The following is an 18,330-nucleotide window of genomic DNA, read 5'->3' on the forward strand; positions in this document are numbered from 1 at the left end:
TATCAGCTGAAGCTATCTGAGCTTGACTTCATTCTTGAAATAATCCTGCAGCTGTGGTTAAGTCATGTCTCTGCAGTGTCCTTTCATCCAGGACTGCTAGTCCTGCTAGATAGGCAGGAGAATTTCTGTGAAGAAAGGTAGGAGATGAGTTGCTGATGGAAGTAGAGCTAAGAGGATGTCATACTCAAGTAGTTCTGTTGGTAGTGCACCTGTCATGAAAGGCAAAGATCTTGTGTTTGAAACCTGGTCCAGCACGCAGTTTCATTCTGTATTCTGTTTGCTGCTAGGTGAAAGAGCAAACACCCTTTGATGGCTTTTTGGCAGTCAAGAAATTTTGTAGCAACCTGAGTGTCAGTATCTACTGTGGGGTGAGACTCTTTGTCTTCAAATATGTCTGCTTGTGTCTGTATATGTGTGTGTGTGTGTGTGTGTGTGTGTGTGTGTGTGTGTGTGCGAGTGTATACCCGTCCTTTTTTCCCCCTAAGGTAAGTCTTTCCGCTCCCGGGATTGGAATGACTCCTTACCCTCTCCCTTAAAACCCACATCCTTTCGTCTTTCCCTCTCCTTCCCTCTTTCCTGATGAGGCAACAGTTTGTTGCGAAAGCTTGAATTTTGTGTGTATGTTTGTGTTCGTTTGTGTGTCTGTCGACCTGCCAGCACTTTCATTTGGTAAGTCACATCATCTTTGTTTTTAGATATATTTTTCCTACGTGGAATGTTTCCCTCTATTATAATTATATTACATTTTCAAAAATTGATTATTTGTATTAGTATATGGTGTCTTTTGGATCTCCCTAAAAAAAGGGGGGGGGGGCATTGCAAACTAGATTTCGCCACATAGCTGCTTTCAGCAAACCATGCGAATTCATTTAGAGAATGATAGTTCAGAAACTCACATTTGATTTGTTCATTATACACAAACTGAAAATGGGGAATGAAATAAAATAGGTGGTTAGATTGGGATTGCAACTTTTTAGATAATAATGAGGAATAGAATATTTAATAAATGTGAAAATTTGCCTGACTTACATTGGTTCAGATTCCTTATTAAACTACAGATTTTTCTATAGTTGTCTTAGTAAGTGGACTACTAGGTTGAAAGTAGCTTAGCCCTATTACAGTAGTTGTGTTCAGTGTGGATGATTAACTGATCTGCCCTTGTAACATTTGTCAGTATGGCCTTTTTATGATGATACCACAGCATGGCTGAAAGCAAGGGGAAGTTACAGGTGTTATATTTCCCAAGGCATGCAGCATGAAATTGCCCCATCCCACCGTCTGTGTTATTACTGCTGTTGCCGATGGTAAGGTCTCTTTTTACAAAAATATGGGAGGAGTAGGATTTACAATAAACTTTTTACGTATCTTCTTTTCTCATAGTTGGTTCCAGTTCTTCATGTCTAGGGGTGATTCTTGGAGCTGAAATTTTCATGTTTTAGGTTCTCATGGTTCCAACCAACTTAAATAATTTTGAAGGAAGTCTGTGCAAATTTTTTGTTTTCACGATAATTTATTCCCTCGAATTTTTCTATATCACACTGTCTTTTGAATTTTCACATTACAGAGCTGAAATTACATTCTCCCAAAATACAAAAATACGTCCGGTCACATGAGAGGCATGCCCACTACTACTTCCTCCCTCTGCGGTAATAACAATATTCCAGAAGGTTTACAAATTTTCTTGACAGCTGAATTTCTGTTAATTTAAATTATTATTTTATAAGAGAATCCAGAAATAAACATAATAAATAGCACCATATTGCTTAACAATATTCCTGACACCAAAGTGTGTAATTCATAATATAAATTTTAAGTGTGCCAAATATTTCGTAATTTCAAATGTTTCTTAAAAAGAGAGAGAGAGAGAGAGAGAGAGAGAGAGAGAGAGAGAGAGAGAGAGAGAGAGAGAGAGAGAGAGAGAATTTAACTGGACATTCAGAGTACATGCCGATTGTAACAAAGAAAATAAAGCTATTTCTTTTTATAGATTTTAGCTTGAAATATAACACATCATGTACAAAATTATATGACATTTTTTAGAAAACCGGCTGAGATAATACTGACCTGTTCAAAATTGGAAAGTTAGTTCTGGTACCGACTACTTCTGTTGAGGAAAAGTAATGCTAGATGGGGGTGTCCCTTTACAAGCACTAATCTACTGTTTAGTGGTGATAACATCCACTTGGGTAAAATATGCTGGAGATTATGTAGTCCCTCATTTGGATGTTCAGGTGAGGGCTACATAGGTAGTGCAGTAATTAGCGTGCTGAACTTGCATTCTGGAGGATGACGATTAATATTCTTGTCTGGCCATCCACATTTAGGTTTCTCATGGTTTCCTTAAATTCCTTAAGACAGATACTGGAATCTGTAGTTTCACCTTGTATAAATGGGAAGGCACAATGGCTAGTGAAAGACTTGAGGAAAACAAATACTGACAGCCATAATTTTACTTATTATTTTATAGGATTACCAGTTTCAGTGCCTCATTGGCACCCTCTTCAGGCAACAGTTGTTAGAGGTGTGGAGAGTCCACATCTACAGGGAAGTCTAAGAGGTTTACGGAGGCCAATTGAAATTAGTGATCGCTGTAATAGAGTGGACATTTAGATGACTTATCTAGCGATGTGTACAGGGGACTGAAGATGAGCTGGCAGTACACTCATGGGCAGTTTGATCAACAAATACCCCCGGAGAAACTGAGGAATAACAATATTCCACTTTATATCTGAAAGTGAGAACATCCAAAACAAAAATAATGTGGTTACTTCTTTATGATATTTCTTTTAAATTGTTTATAATAAATGTTTTTCAGATCATTAATTATTTTATGAACTTCAGGTTTTCTTTCTGAATATACGTGAGTACTTTAGTGAGTAAAGACAGTTTTAGATTATTTTGGTGTTAAAATCACTTTTTTGAGCTAAGTGTTTTCTAAAACCACTACAAATTTGAGGAATATGTCAAATTTAGTGTTGTCATTTGGTCCATTGTAAACTCCAGTTAAATCAACATTTCGTAAACTGTCTGCAAAGTGTTTTATTGTTGACATTGGTGCTTTCCGACCTGTGCATGCAACCAACTGGCATTGTGTGTGTGTGTGTGTGTGTGTGTGTGTGTGTGTGTGTGTGATCATCTAGTAATTTACAGCAGAATAAACCTGGCTGCATAAAACAGTAGGTTTTAATCCTTTGCTTTTTGTTTAACTGGGATAGTCTTAGTAGTGAGTAAGTAAGTAAATAAGTTTTTTGTTAGTTAATATGGAGTACCAGAGTGAACATATGGCCTTCTTTTAATTTAACTAATCGTAGATATTGCTGTAATGTGTTTATATTCATGATATTGTAACAGGACATTGTTTTTTATGTGTTTGTGTAGGTGCTGGCTCTGCAACATCGACTAAGGGAGAAGTCTTGCTGTGGTCTTCATTATATTTATAAAGCATCAATGTGCCAGAAACTTTTAAATGCTTATGAACTGGCACACCTGGCACTGCAGGTGAGAAATCTTGCTAGATCACATTTGTAATCTTCTTCTTCAATAGCTACAGTCATTGCAAACATAGTATTGTGTTTACTGCTGTTAAGAGAACTGATGATGTTAACATTGTCTGCCTTTTACATTAAACTTCACCTCCTTTCATTGGAAAACAAAGAGAGGGATATGGAGACTTTCCTTTGCAGAAGCACTGACCTCGATTGCAAAACTAGGAATAGAAATATTAATTTAAAATACAGCAAACTTAGTAAGCACCAAAATACTTGAGACATAAGTGCATGAAGCATTATGCTACAAATATTTTGAGAGGAACTACAGAATGTACGAGCTGAAAATCTGTTATAAAATTGAATAATCCTTATTAAAATCAATTGTATTTGAAATTTTACTTAAAACGCTTCATGTAAAGTTGTTACTGTAGTAAACACAAATTTCCTTTCCAATAATTTTGTCTGATCACAAATTAGAATATTCTATTCTGATCTCTCTGTAGACATGTAAATGTGCACCACTACCACTGTAAACTGTAGTGCACAAGTTAACAAATTGTGATGGGCTACTCACATGGATCAGTGGGCATGTTTAAGTGTAGCATTTTACCTTTCTTACAATGCTATAAACCTGTTTACTTGTGCCCACTTGTCAGGCTCTGAGTACTGCAGATGCATTTAGATGTGCTGCTACAATAATGTACCTGTGTGCTGTGGGAGTGATAAATAGCATAACCAAATTTCTCTTCAGATCTCCCAGTATCTTTTCAAAATTCAGACAAAGTGTGTGTGTGTGTGTGTGTGTGTGTGTGTGTGTGTGTGTGTGTGTGTGTGTGTGTGTGTTTTGGTCTTATATTCTCTTGTTGCCATTTTTGTCTTCACTTTGTGTCTAACTATTTGTCGAGATTGACATCAGAATATTATTCTCATTTATTTCTGGTTGATCTATATGAAGGTAATTTCATTGTTGTTAAAAACAAAGATGAGGTGACTTACCGAACAAAAACGCTGGCAGGTCGATAGACACACAAACAAACACAAACATACACACAAAATTCAAGCTTTCGCAACAAATTGTTGCCTCATCAGGAAAGAGGGAAGGAGAGGGGAAGACGAAAGGAAGTGGGTTTTAAAGGAGAGGGTAAGGAGTCATTCCAATCCCGGGAGCGGAAAGACTTACCTTAGGGGGAAAAAAGGACAGGTATACACTCGCACACACGCACATATCCATCCACACATACAGACACAAGCAGACATATTTAAAGACAAAGAGTTTGGGCAGAGATGTCAGTCGAGGCAGAAGTGTAGAGGCAAAGAAGTTGTTGAAAGACAGGTGAGGTATGAGTGGCGGCAACTTGAAATTAGCGGAGATTGAGGCCTGGCGGATGACGAGAAGAGAGGATGTACTGAAGGGCAAGTTCCCATCTCCGGAGTTCGGATAGGTTGGTGTTGGTGGGAAGTATCCAGATAACCCGGACGGTGTAACACTGTGCCAAGATGTGCTGGCCGTGCACCAAGGCATGTTTAGCCACAGGGTGATCCTCATTACCAACAAACACTGTCTGCCTGTGTCCATTCATGCGAATGGACAGTTTGTTGCTGGTCATTCCCACATAGAATGCGTCACAGTGTAGGCAGGTCAGTTGGTAAATCACGTGGGTGCTTTCACACGTGGCTCTGCCTTTGATCGTGTACACCTTCCGGGTTACAGGACTGGAGTAGGTGGTGGTGGGAGGGTGCATGGGACAGGTTTTGCATCGGGGGCGGTTACAAGGATAGGAGCCAGAGGGTAGGGAAGGTGGTTTGGGGATTTCATAGGGATGAACTAACAGGTTACGAAGGTTAGGTGGACGGCGGAATGACACTCTTGGCGGAGTGGGGAGGATTTCATGAAGGATGGATCTCATTTCAGGGCAGGATTTGAGGAAGTCGTATCCCTGCTGGAGAGCCACATTCAGAGTCTGGTCCAGTCCCGGAAAGTATCCTGTCACAAGTGGGGCACTTTTGTGGTTCTTCTGTGGGGGATTCTGGGTTTGAGGGGACGAGGAAGTGGCTCTGGTTATTTGCTTCTGTACCAGGTCGGGAGGGTAGTTGCGGGATGCGAAAGCTGTTTTCAGGTTGTTGGTGTAATGATTCAGGGATTCAGGACTGGAGCAGATTCGTTTGCCACGAAGACCTAGGCTGTAGGGAAGGGACCGTTTGATGTGGAATGGGTGGCAGCTGTCATAATGGAGGTACTGTTGCTTGTTGGTGGGTTTGATGTGGACGGACGTGTGAAGTTGGCCATTGGACAGGTGGAGGTCAACGTCAAGGAAAGTGGCATGGGATTTGGAGTAGGACCAGGTGAAACTGATGGAACCAAAGGAGTTGAGGTTGGAGAGGAAATTCTGGAGTTCTTCTTCACTGTGAGTCCAGATCATGAAGATGTCATCAATAAATCTGTACCAAACTTTGGGTTGGCAGACTTGGGTAACCAAGAAGGCTTCCTCTAAGCGACCCATGAATAGGTTGGCGTACGAGGGGGCCATCCTGGTACCCATGGCTGTTCCCTTTAATTGTTGGTATGTCTGGCCTTCAAAAGTGAAGAAGTTGTGGGTCAGGATGAAGCTGGCTAAGGTGATGAGGAAAGAGGTTTTAGGTAGGGTGGCAGGTGATCGGCGTGAAAGGAAATGCTCCATCGCAGCGAGGCCCTGGACATGCGGAATATTTGTGTATAAGGACGTGGCATCAATGGTTACAAGGATGGTTTCCGGGGGCAACAACCTGAAAACAGCTTTCGCATCCCGCAACTACCCTCCCGACCTGGTACAGAAGCAAATAACCAGAGCCACTTCCTCGTCCCCTCAAACCCAGAATCCCCCACAGAAGAACCACAAAAGTGCCCCACTTGTGACAGGATACTTTCCGGGACTGGACCAGACTCTGAATGTGGCTCTCCAGCAGGGATACGACTTCCTCAAATCCTGCCCTGAAATGAGATCCATCCTTCATGAAATCCTCCCCACTCCGCCAAGAGTGTCATTCCGCCGTCCACCTAACCTTCGTAACCTGTTAGTTCATCCCTATGAAATCCCCAAACCACCTTCCCTACCCTCTGGCTCCTATCCTTGTAACCGCCCCCGATGCAAAACCTGTCCCATGCACCCTCCCACCACCACCTACTCCAGTCCTGTAACCCGGAAGGTGTACACGATCAAAGGCAGAGCCACGTGTGAAAGCACCCACGTGATTTACCAACTGACCTGCCTACACTGTGACGCATTCTATGTGGGAATGACCAGCAACAAACTGTCCATTCGCATGAATGGACACAGGCAGACAGTGTTTGTTGGTAATGAGGATCACCCTGTGGCTAAACATGCCTTGGTGCACGGCCAGCACATCTTGGCACAGTGTTACACCGTCCGGGTTATCTGGATACTTCCCACCAACACCAACCTATCCGAACTCCGGAGATGGGAACTTGCCCTTCAGTACATCCTCTCTTCTCGTCATCCGCCAGGCCTCAATCTCCGCTAATTTCAAGTTGCCGCCACTCATACCTCACCTGTCTTTCAACAACTTCTTTGCCTCTACACTTCTGCCTCGACTGACATCTCTGCCCAAACTCTTTGTCTTTAAATATGTCTGCTTGTGTCTGTATGTGTGGATGGATATGTGCGTGTGTGCGAGTGTATACCTGTCCTTTTTTCCCCCTAAGGTAAGTCTTTCCGCTCCCGGGATTGGAATGACTCCTTACCCTCTCCTTTAAAACCCACTTCCTTTCGTCTTCCCCTCTCCTTCCCTCTTTCCTGATGAGGCAACAATTTGTTGCGAAAGCTTGAATTTTGTGTGTATGTTTGTGTTTGTTTGTGTGTCTATCGACCTGCCAGCGTTTTTGTTCGGTAAGTCACCTCATCTTTGTTTTTATATATAATTTTTCCCACGTGGAATGTTTCCTTCCATTATATTAATTTCATTGTTGTGAAGAAAGTGACATATCCTTGGTTGCAGAGAAGAATGAATCCAGGGTATATTTGCTAAAAGCAACAGTCAGGGTGAATTCTTCTAAGTTTAATTCTTCAGCCACATACACTTACACATAGCATACACATACACATCACACTTTTTAGTGGAGGTACATGTGGTAGTCTTTCAGTACCAGAAGTTAAAAGTAATGATGAAACAGTTGCGAAAAGAGTACATTCACGACATTAAAATGAGCAATTTCCTGTGCCATGTCTTCACACCCCAATAATCCTCCCACCACTCCCAAGAATCAGTTACAACTCAATATCATCCGTACTGGAGCAACTGACCCATCTCCTTTGCCAGGGCTTGGATTATCTGTCATCACACCCAGAAATAAGGTACATCCTGCCCGCGATCCTTTCCACCCCACCACTGCCCCTACTCAATCTGCACAATGACCTGGTCTATCCCTGTGCCACTCCCACTTCTGTCACAAGCCTATCCTATCATGTCAGAGGCAGGGCCACCTGTGACAGCAGCCATGTCATGTACCAGCTCTGCTGCCATTTGTACATAGAATTTTGTGGGTATGCCCACTAACCAGCTGAATGAATGACCAGCAGCAAACTGACCAAGAACAGAGTTGACTGCCCAGTAGCAGACTAGACTGTTGAGCACAACCAGCTTGAGTTCAATGGCTGCTTCACAACCTGTGCCATCTGGACCTTTCAAACCCCCTGCACCCACACCCGCTACCCAAGAGTCTCCCCTTCCTTTCACCTGTCATCCCTTTCCAAACCATGCCTCCACATCATTGTGATCGTGTGCCTCACACCGTGCCCATATGTCGCATTCATAGCTTGTGCACCTGATGACTTTCAGCACTGCAGTCTTAATCTGCACACGTTACCTCGGCCCAAGCTGCTATCTACCCCTCCACAACACCTCCTCCCCCTTTCTGTCTCTTTCTCCCTATACCCACCTCACGTGACACAAACTCTCAACCCAGTCCGCTGGCCAAACTGCAATCTCGGCATTGTGTTTTCATCTGGCACAATGTAGGAGCACAGGTGTGTGTGTGTGTGTGTGTGTGTGTGTGTGTGTGTGTGTGTGTGTGTGAGAGAGAGAGAGAGAGAGAGAGAGAGAGAGATATTCATAATTAGTTTTAACATTAATGAACACATTATTTTTCAGTCATACTTATGCAACAACATTTAAAAACCAGTCGTCTCTCCCTATAAAGTGCCAGCTTATAAATAAAAATTCATCCATGAAACAAGAAGAATTATCAAGTAGAAATTATTTAAGGTTTTTTCAAAAAATGGTGCCTCACATTTGTTAAATATTTGTAAACATCGTGATTCACTGCCAAGAGCTGCTGATAAAATTTCTTTATTGCATAACCAGTTTTGATCCACAGACCATGATCAAGTCCCTGTATACCAACTGAATGAACATATAAAGAGCGTCACAAGATTAAACTGTCAATCATTTCAACTGATGTTCTTGTTATTGAAAAAATACACATAGTAAAAATCTAATACTCATATAAAATCATTTATAACATCATGTTGGTGATATAAAATCAATGGCATCAGATAATAAAATCCAGAATTCGTCTCTGGAAATAAAAGTACGAGACACAGAATAATGTAACAGACTACAAACAAGCATACGGTGAAAAACAGAGACATTGCATTTATACAGAGTTACCAGTTGTTGTTAGTACTAATATCAACTGCATTGGCAGTCATAAAGTGTGCAAACAGTGCACTCATTTGTGCTACATCAACAGTCAACATTAACGCTCTGAATGGAGGTATTCTACTTTACATATTGTTGACTGCACAGCTGATCACTATTTACCAGTTGAACCAAAGATGATCTAGATATCTGCATACATTGGTAGCTCCAGTACAATTCTAGTGACTAGTATCCTATGAGTATACATATTGTGTGTGATATGTTACAGTAAGTATGACAGTCGTAACAGTTTAACAATCTGTACTTTACATCCAACTGCAATTCACATGTGTTACAAAAAGAACAGATGTGACAGCAATAACAAAGTGTAATGACCCACATACACATCTTTGTGAAACAAGCTACAGCCACTCTTGTAATGTACACTATTTCTATCCAATAGTGGCATTTGAGGGACAAACCATACTTCAACAAAAAGTGGGGAAGCAAGAAAGTAAATTTGAAGTACAGTATGTCACCTGCTCCGCACAATATGAAACTATGATAAACGTGGGTTCAAATAACTCAAGGGAAATAGTAGCATAGTTAATTAGTTAGTTAGTGAATTGTGTGAATCTTTTTGTTGTGCCTATCGCGACTCAGCAACTCTGCTATATGGTGGGTAGCAACTTTCCTTTTCTAATATTGTTACATTCCATCCTGGATTTTCCATTGTTTGATTAGTTAGTTAGTTAGTTATGTGTTCCATTGATCAATCTCACAGTAACCATTATGATGTGAAATGTGTCAAGTGCTTAAGAATGCACAAATGAATCAAGCTTTTTTTTTTAAAGCTTAAAATTTGTATTACCTACCCCACTCCCTTAAATTGCACAAAATGCACATATTATACCTACAGATTTATTTATTCCTGTTCAAGAATTCATCTATGGTATGGAAGGAAATGTCAAGGAGATATGATTTCAATTTATTTTTGAAATTATTACTTCTGTCTGTCAAACATTTCATTTCGTCTACTAATTCATCGAAAAGTTTTACAGCAGCATATTTTACCCCTTTCTGTGCCAAAGATAGGTTAAGTAGAGGATCGTGTAAGTCTTTCTTTCTTCTGGTATTATAATCATGAATGTCACTGTTGTTTTTAAACTGGTCCATGTTGTTGAGAACAAATTTCATTACTGAGTAAATGTACTGTGAGAGTGTTGTAAGAATTCCTAACCATTCAAAAGATGCCTACAAGATGTGCGACTATGAGCCCCACATATTATTTTAACCACTTTCTTTTGAGCAGTGAATACTGTTTGTGTAAGTGTGAGTTACCCCAAAATATTATTCCGTATGACATCAGGGAGTGAAGGTCTGCGAAGTATGTTAGCTTGCTAAATTCTATATCCTCAAAATTAGCAATTATTCTGATTGCAAAAGCTGCTGAAACTAGTCACTTTAAGAGATCCAAAATATGAATTTTCCAATTAAGATTCTCATCTATCTGTACTCCCAAAAACTTAGTATGCTGTACCCTGGCCACTGACTTTGTTTGATGTGTTATATTTATTCAAGGAACTGTACTCCTTGCAGTAGAAAATTGGATGTTCTGTGTTTTTTAAAGTTCAGAGCAAGCCCATTCACAGACAACAAATCAATGGATTTTCCAAAGACATTATTTGTATCAATTTCTTTTGCAGTTTCTTTTACTGGATTAATAATTATGCTTGTATCATCAGCAAACAGTGTCAGTTTAGCTTCTTGTTTCAGATAAGAATGGATGTCATTCACATATGTCAAGAACAGAAGGGGACTCATGATTGAACCGTGTGTAACACCTAATTTAATTTCACCCCAGTTAGATGAAGTTGGAAATTCCTGTAAATCATTTAAACCATATAAAGAAACTTTTTGCTTCCAGTACTGTAGATATGACTTAAACCACTCATATACTGTTCCATTTATACTGCAGAATTGTAATTTCTGTAACATAATATCATGGTTCACACAATCAAATGCTTTGGATAAGTCACAGAAAATTCCTATTGGTGACATTTTACTATTTAAAGACTCTATTATGTGGGCAGTGAAATTGTATTTTGCTGTTTCAGTAGAACAGCATTTTTGAAATCCAAACTGTGACTTACTAAGTATCCCATTACTGTTGAGATGGTTAACCACTCTTGAGTACATTACTTTCTCAATGTTTTTTGAAAATGCTGTAAGCAAGGATACTTGCCAATAATTATTGACACCTGTGGTGTCTCCTATTTTGTAGAGAGACTTGTCAATGGCATATTTTAACCTGTCTGGGAAAATACCTTGAGTTGGTGATGCATAACAGACGTGACTCAGAACATCAGCCGTAACTGCTCCACATTGTTTTAATATCTTGTCAGAGATGTCATCTACTCCAACAGAACATTTATTTTTCAAGGATTTAATGATTTTCCTTGTTTCATAAGAGGTTGTTAGATGAAAATTAATCTGACAAGGATTTCTCAAAACTAACTCTTCCATGTATGGCATGGCTTTTCCTTTTGAACTATTCTCACCAATTGTTTCACCTACACTGAAGAAATGGTTGTTAAATATGTTAGCTACTTGTGTATGGTTGATTAAGAAGGTCTCATTCTCTTTAATAGTAATACTACGTACCCCAGTGGTTACTTTTCCTGTCTCAATTCCAACAACATTCCATAGTGATTTTATTTTATTGCCCCAGTTGTCAATTTCATCTCTGATATACATAATTTTTTTTATTTTCTGACAACTTTTCTCAGTATGTTACAATAATTTTTATAGTGTAAATTACTTCTTACTAATTCTTGCTATCTCATACAATTTTCTTTTTCTTTCTGGAGGCACTTTAATACCTGTAGTAATCCAAAGTTTCTTTGAAAATTGTTTGTTGTTACATTTAGTAATTTTTTTGGGGCAACAGTGTTCAAAAATGGATATAAATTTACCAATAAATGTATTGCATTTATCATTAGCATTTGGCTTATTGTATACATCTCCCCAATTAACATTTCTTAAACTTTCACTGAAGTGCCCTAGATACTGAGTTGACCAGCCTTACACTTCTATTTAATGGTTTATGAACTGTAAACTCTGCTAGGCTTTGTAAGTTAATCAATTGTGCACCATGGTCTGATAATCCATTTATCACGGGGAAAGCATGTGTTAGTTTTACAGTCACTTGCTGTGCAAATGCATTATCTATTAGACTGCTACAGTCTTGAGCTATATATGTAGGGAAGTTGATCACTGATTCTGAGTTACCTGTCAATAATAACACTTCTAGTGAAGTATATGGGGATTTAGATACATTGCAAGTATGTTACCAGTGACACAATGCATGTCCAGGGGAAATTATTATAGAAGTGATAGCTCAAACATGTTACATTGTCACTGATTAAAGTAACAGCTGCATAAATTGTGATGATAATGTGAGTTGACACAGTGTTTAACACTAAAAGTACATAAACTCACCGATTCAACAGATAGATACAGTTTACACCTGAAAGAAAGACCTGAAAATATTACAGTATAACAGATGTAAAACATTCACTTACGTAGACAAATGGTGTGATCAGTACCTCACTTAACTGAAATCTACATCTGTAGCATCTAATGCACAACCAATATAAAGATTTTACAAAGTAGGAAAAAACACATTGAAATTAAAACTATGGTCTATAGATTGTACAAGTAGTGAAGTTCATTGAATGTTTCGTACTACAGTTGATGTACGGGGTTCATTCAAGTTCTAAGGCCTCAGATTTTTTTCTCTTGACTGGAAAGAGATAGAAACATGCACATGGTTTTAAAATGAGGCTGCATTCATTGTCAATACGTCCCAGAGATGGCAGCACCGTACGGCAGATGCAATTTTACTGCCAGCGGCGAGAATGAGAACTGTTTTAAATACTTAAAATGGCGACGTTTTCCTTACTTGAACAGCGTGCAATCATTCGTTTTCTGAATTTGCGTGGTGTGAAACCAATCGAAATTCATCGACAGTTGAAGGAGACATGTGGTGATGGAGTTATGGATGTGTCGAAAGTGCGTTCGTGGGTGCGACAGTTTAATGAAGGCAGAACATTGTGTGACAACAAACCGAAACAACCTCGGGCTTGCACAAGCCAGTCTGACGACATGATCGAGAAAGTGGAGAGAATTGTTTTGGGGGGTCGCTGAATGACTGTTGAACAGATCGTCTCCAGAGTTGGCATTTCTATGGGTTCTGTGCACACAGTCCTGCATGACGACCTGAAAATGCGAAAAGTGTCATCCAGGTGGGTGCCACGAATGCTGACGGACGACCGCATGGCTGCCCGTGTGGCATGTTGCCAAGCAATGTTGACGTGGAACGACAGCATGAATGGGACTTTCTTTTCGGCAGTTGTGACAATGGATGAGACGTGGATGCCATTTTTCAATCCAGAAACAAAGCGCCAGTCAGCTCAGTGGAAGCACACAGATTCACCGCCACCAAAAAAATTTCGGGTAACTGCCAGTGCTGAAAAAATGATGGTGTCCATGTTCTGGGACAGCGAGGGCGTAATCCTTACCCATTGTGTTCCAAAGGGCACTACGGTAACAGGTGCATCCTACGAAAATGTTTTGAAGAACAAATTCCTTCCTGCACTGCAACAAAAACGTCTGGGAAGGGCTGCGCGTGTGCTGTTTCACCAAGACAACGCGCCCGCACATCGAGCTAACGTTTGGCAACAGTTTCTTCGTGATAACAACTTTGAAGTGATTCCTCATGCTCCCTACTCACTAGGAAGTGACTTTCGGCTTTTTCCAACAATGAAAGACACTCTCCGTGGTCGCACATTCACCAGCCGTGCTCCTATTGCCTCAGAGATTTTCCAGTGGTCAAAACAGACTCCTAAAGAAGAAGCCTTCGCCGCTGCCGTGGAATCATGGTGTCAGCGTTGTGAAAAATGTGTACGTCTGCAGGGCGATTACGTCGAGAAGTAACGCCAGTTTCATCGATTTCGGGTGAGTACTTAATTAGAAAAAAAATCGGAGGCCTTAGAACTTGAATGCACCTCGTAATTTGATCTCCCATATAGCCCGATTGGACACCAGGAAAATGAAACATATCAACAGAAAATCAGATACCTACAGCTACAAAAAGCATGTGAGCCTAACCATCCTCAACTGTTTAAAAGGAAGGCAGCATGGTGATAACACAACTGCAGCTATTTTTACAGGCTTTTAAAATAAATAAACACAAAGACACAATATGCTTTTAACAGTTCACTGAACCTCATCATACATATCACCTTGGGGAGGGGGGGGGGGGGGGACATAAATAATTTATTGTTTGTACGCAGGTACAAGTCTACAGTCCTGATAGTCATTCATTGAAATTACATAGTACACCGCTATAGAGGCCAAATAAAATGGCATAGCCCACTGATAAACTATAGAATCACATGGTAATTTGTTTTCTGAATTTGAAGGGGAAAATCTCTTAAATAATCCATGCTGTGTCGGTGGAAATGTGTGACAACAGTGAACCAACACATGAGTAGGTTAGGTGGTGCAGACTCTCTCTGTGTGGCAAAACAAGTACGAATCATCTTCTCTCCAAGAAGGACTGAGAATCACAGGAGAACTGGTGGTTCTGGTGATTGAGGAGAAAAGTGAAGATGAGTCATGGATCAGTGTTCAGCATATTGCAAACATTCTGAACATAGCAAAGTTAGTCATCCATAGGATTACATGCATGCTTTGGTAGTTAGTTAGGTAGCTAGTTAACTATTTGCATGTTTTGGAGATCGTAATTTTACCCTCTCACTGTGATACCTAACAAGTCAGTTTTACTGCTATATTACATGTTCTCAGTAGAAAATGTGGCAGCATCCTGACCATTTAAACAATTTCTATTTTTTTTTATTTTTTATACATGCGTTCAGTGATTTATTCTTAACTATCTTCAGTGTCTGTGTCTCTCTCTGCCTCTCTTACACACACACACACACACACACACACACACACACACACATACGCGCGCACGCACGCACGCACGCTCTCACTACACATTCAGAAATTCCACTGTGGAGTAGATGCAGTTGGCTAAGCAAATATGATTTCAGTTTGTGTTTGAAGTTAATTTTAATGGCCATTAAATTCTTCACATCACTCGGTAGGTGGTCAAAGATTTTTCTAGCTGAATATCTCGCTCTTCTGTGTGGCACACTAAGGCTGTGCGATTGATAGTGTAAATAATTTCTCCTTCTAGTATTATATTCAAGAATGTTAAGAAGTATTTTGTTAGAGAAAGTTCAAGGCCTATTCAAAGACGTTTCAATAGAAACAGTGACTATTGCACAGTAGGTGAAAAGAAAAGCATAGGAGTATATATAGTTGCTAAATGAAATGAATCTGGCTGTCAAAAGGGCTGTGCATAAAGTACCCAATGACTACTTAACAGAAGACCTCTCACCAATCCAAAAGAAATTTACAGTATATGCAAAGGCTGTCAGTGGTGCCATAGCATTGTCCAGATACTCATGGATGACATAGGAACTGAAATTGAGGCTAGCAAAGCAGAAATAGAAATGCTAAAAGCCGTCTTCAAATATTGCTTTACAAAGAAGGCTCCAAGAGTACTGGCCCAGTATAATTCTCACACCACTGCAAAGTTGAGTGATATGAGATTCTATACAGAATTTGCAGATGAGCTGAATTAGCTGGCTTTTTGATGAAAATATTCCATACTGGCAATCCCATACATGCGGGAATTTGACATACATCCTGATTTCCTGCTCCCACTCTCACTCTACATCTCCCCATCTCTCTTCTCTTTGTTTATCTCCCCCTCCTCTCTGCACATCAACTCCTGCCCCTCTCTATGTCTGTCTCCTCCTCCCCCCCTCTCTCTCCCTCTCTCCCTCTCTCTCTCTCTCTCTCCCTCTCTCTCCCCCTCTCTCTCTCTCTCTCTCTCTCTCTCTCTCTCTCTCTCTCTCTCCCTCTCTCTCCCCCCCTCTCTCTCTCTCTCTCTCTCTCTCTCTCTCTCTCTCTCTCTCTCCACCTCCCCTCCTGTCCTCTGTCCATCTCCTCCTTTCCCCTCGCCATGTTCATATTCTTCCCCCACCCCTCTCACTGATCTTCACCCATGTTTATTTTTATAGCCAACAAAACATTGATTAGGAATTGAAATGGCAAAAGTAAATCAGTTGGGATCATTAGTATAAATGTATGAGAGATCTCCTCTGCTGCTGGATAGTAGCTTCAATGAGAATATTTTGCATAGTTTTAATGTGCAAATGAAAAGGATTAAAAATTTGTGGGTGATTCAGATTCTATGGTGATACTCTAATCACAGGCTGATAAGCCATAACTACAACTTACGTATTTTCCGTTAAAGTCTAGTGCGAGGAAGAGACAAAACAGCACATAGCTACGCATATAATTTTTGTTACAGTTATATACAGGGTGATTCAAAAAGAATACCACAACTTTAAAAATGTGTATTTAATGAAAGAAACATAATATAAACTTCTGTTATACATCATTACAAAGAGTATTTAAAAAGGTTTTTTTTTTTCACTCAAAAACAAGTTCAGAGATGTTCAATATGGCCCCCTCCAGACACACGAGCAATATCAACCCGATACTCCAACTCGTTCCACACTCTCTGTAGCATATTAGGCATAACAGTTTGGATAGCTGCTGTTATTTCTCGTTTGAAATCATGAATGGTGCCTGGGAGAGGTGGCCGAAACACCATATCCTTAACATACCCCAATAAGAAAAAATCGCAGGGGGTAAGATCAGGGCTTCTTGGAGGCCAGTGATGAAGTGCTCTGTCACGGGCTGCCTGGCGGCCGATCCATCGCCTCGGGTAGTTGACGTTCAGCTGCAGACAGTGCTTGAACCAATTTCAGATGATAAGGTTTCATAACTAACTTTTTTCGTAGGACTCTCCATACAGTTGATTGTGGAATTTGCAGCTCTCTGCTAGCTCTGCGAGTCAATTTTCCTGGGCTGCGAACAAATGCTTGCTGGATGCGTGCTACATTTTCATCACTCGTTCTCGGCCGTCCAGAACTTTTCCGTTTGCACAAACACCCATTCTCTGTAAACTGTTTATACCAACGTTTAATACACCACCTATCAGGAGGTTTAACTCCATACTTCGTTCGAAATGCACGCTGAACAACTGTCTTCGATTCACTTCTGCCGTACTCAATAACACAAAAAGCTTTCTGTTGAGCGGTCGCCATCTTAGCATCAACTGACGCTGACGCCTAGTCAACAGCGCCTCAAGCGAACAAATGTACAACTAAATGAAACTTTATAGCTCCCTTAATTCGCCGACAGATAGTGCTTAGCTCTGCCTTTTGTCGTTGCAGAGTTTTAAATTCCTAAAGTTGTGGTATTCTTTTTGAATCACCCTGTATAATGAGAAAGAATATATGCGAGAGAAACAATTTGTCTAATGGTTTAAATGCCCTGCTACTGTGGTAAAAACTGACTGTGAGAAAGAAAACAAAACCTAACGTTTTGGCTACTCAGCATACTGTAGCATTTTCTTTCTTGCATTCAGTTTTAATAGAAAACCTATTCATGTTTAAAAAATATATACAGGCTATATCCATTTGAATGTTTATTAGAATATCATGTACAACTTTTCCACTTTTCAGATTAGTCTGAAAATATTCTAAGGGTGTTGCTGGGTAGATTGAGCTGAGACATAATTATTAAGAAAACAGTTTGATACGTTGCACCATTTCCAAGTTAATTAGCATTGAAGTTAGCCAATCAGGCCATTGTGCATGCAAATTCAAGTGTCCCATCAGATGCAATTAGTGCCAATTGTTCTCATAATATAGATGATGGCTTGGGTTCAATCCTTACTACCACCCCTGTCCATTTGCTGTATCGCTCTCTTGTTCGGTTTTAGGAAGCCAGATATTTAGCAACACTGTCTCTGCACGTATAATGATCTGACTGGCTAGCTTCAATACTAATTAACTCATATGTTCTGAAATTGTGTACATTCTGAGATGAATAAAACACATTTCACATTTCATAAACGACACAACATACCGAATTTTTTTCTTAACAATTACTTCTCAACAAAACCTACTGTGCAACACCCTTACAAGCTTTTCGTACTGTTCTGACCATTCTGTATCATAATCTAGGTTTTAAATATGTGTTTAGATACCACCAT

The 18,330-nt window shown here is 40.1% G+C and overlaps 1 protein-coding gene across 8 annotated transcripts in view; it reads left to right on the forward strand.

The window, feature by feature from the left end:
- Nucleotides 1-18,330, forward strand: part of LOC124781255 — a 186,948-nt gene that overhangs the window by 21,717 nt on the left and 146,901 nt on the right. For all 8 annotated transcript variants that reach the window (XR_007015951.1, XM_047253846.1, XM_047253845.1 and 5 more), the window contains exon 3: nt 3,379-3,498. Coding sequence is in view for 7 of the 8 variants with exons in the window: in XM_047253846.1 (XP_047109802.1) it covers nt 3,379-3,498 (120 nt within the window). In the remaining variant the exon portion in view is untranslated. The remainder of the gene's footprint in view (nt 1-3,378; nt 3,499-18,330) is intronic.

Source organism: Schistocerca piceifrons, chromosome 1 (assembly GCF_021461385.2).
Source record: "Schistocerca piceifrons isolate TAMUIC-IGC-003096 chromosome 1, iqSchPice1.1, whole genome shotgun sequence".
NCBI lineage: Eukaryota > Metazoa > Arthropoda > Insecta > Orthoptera > Acrididae > Schistocerca > Schistocerca piceifrons.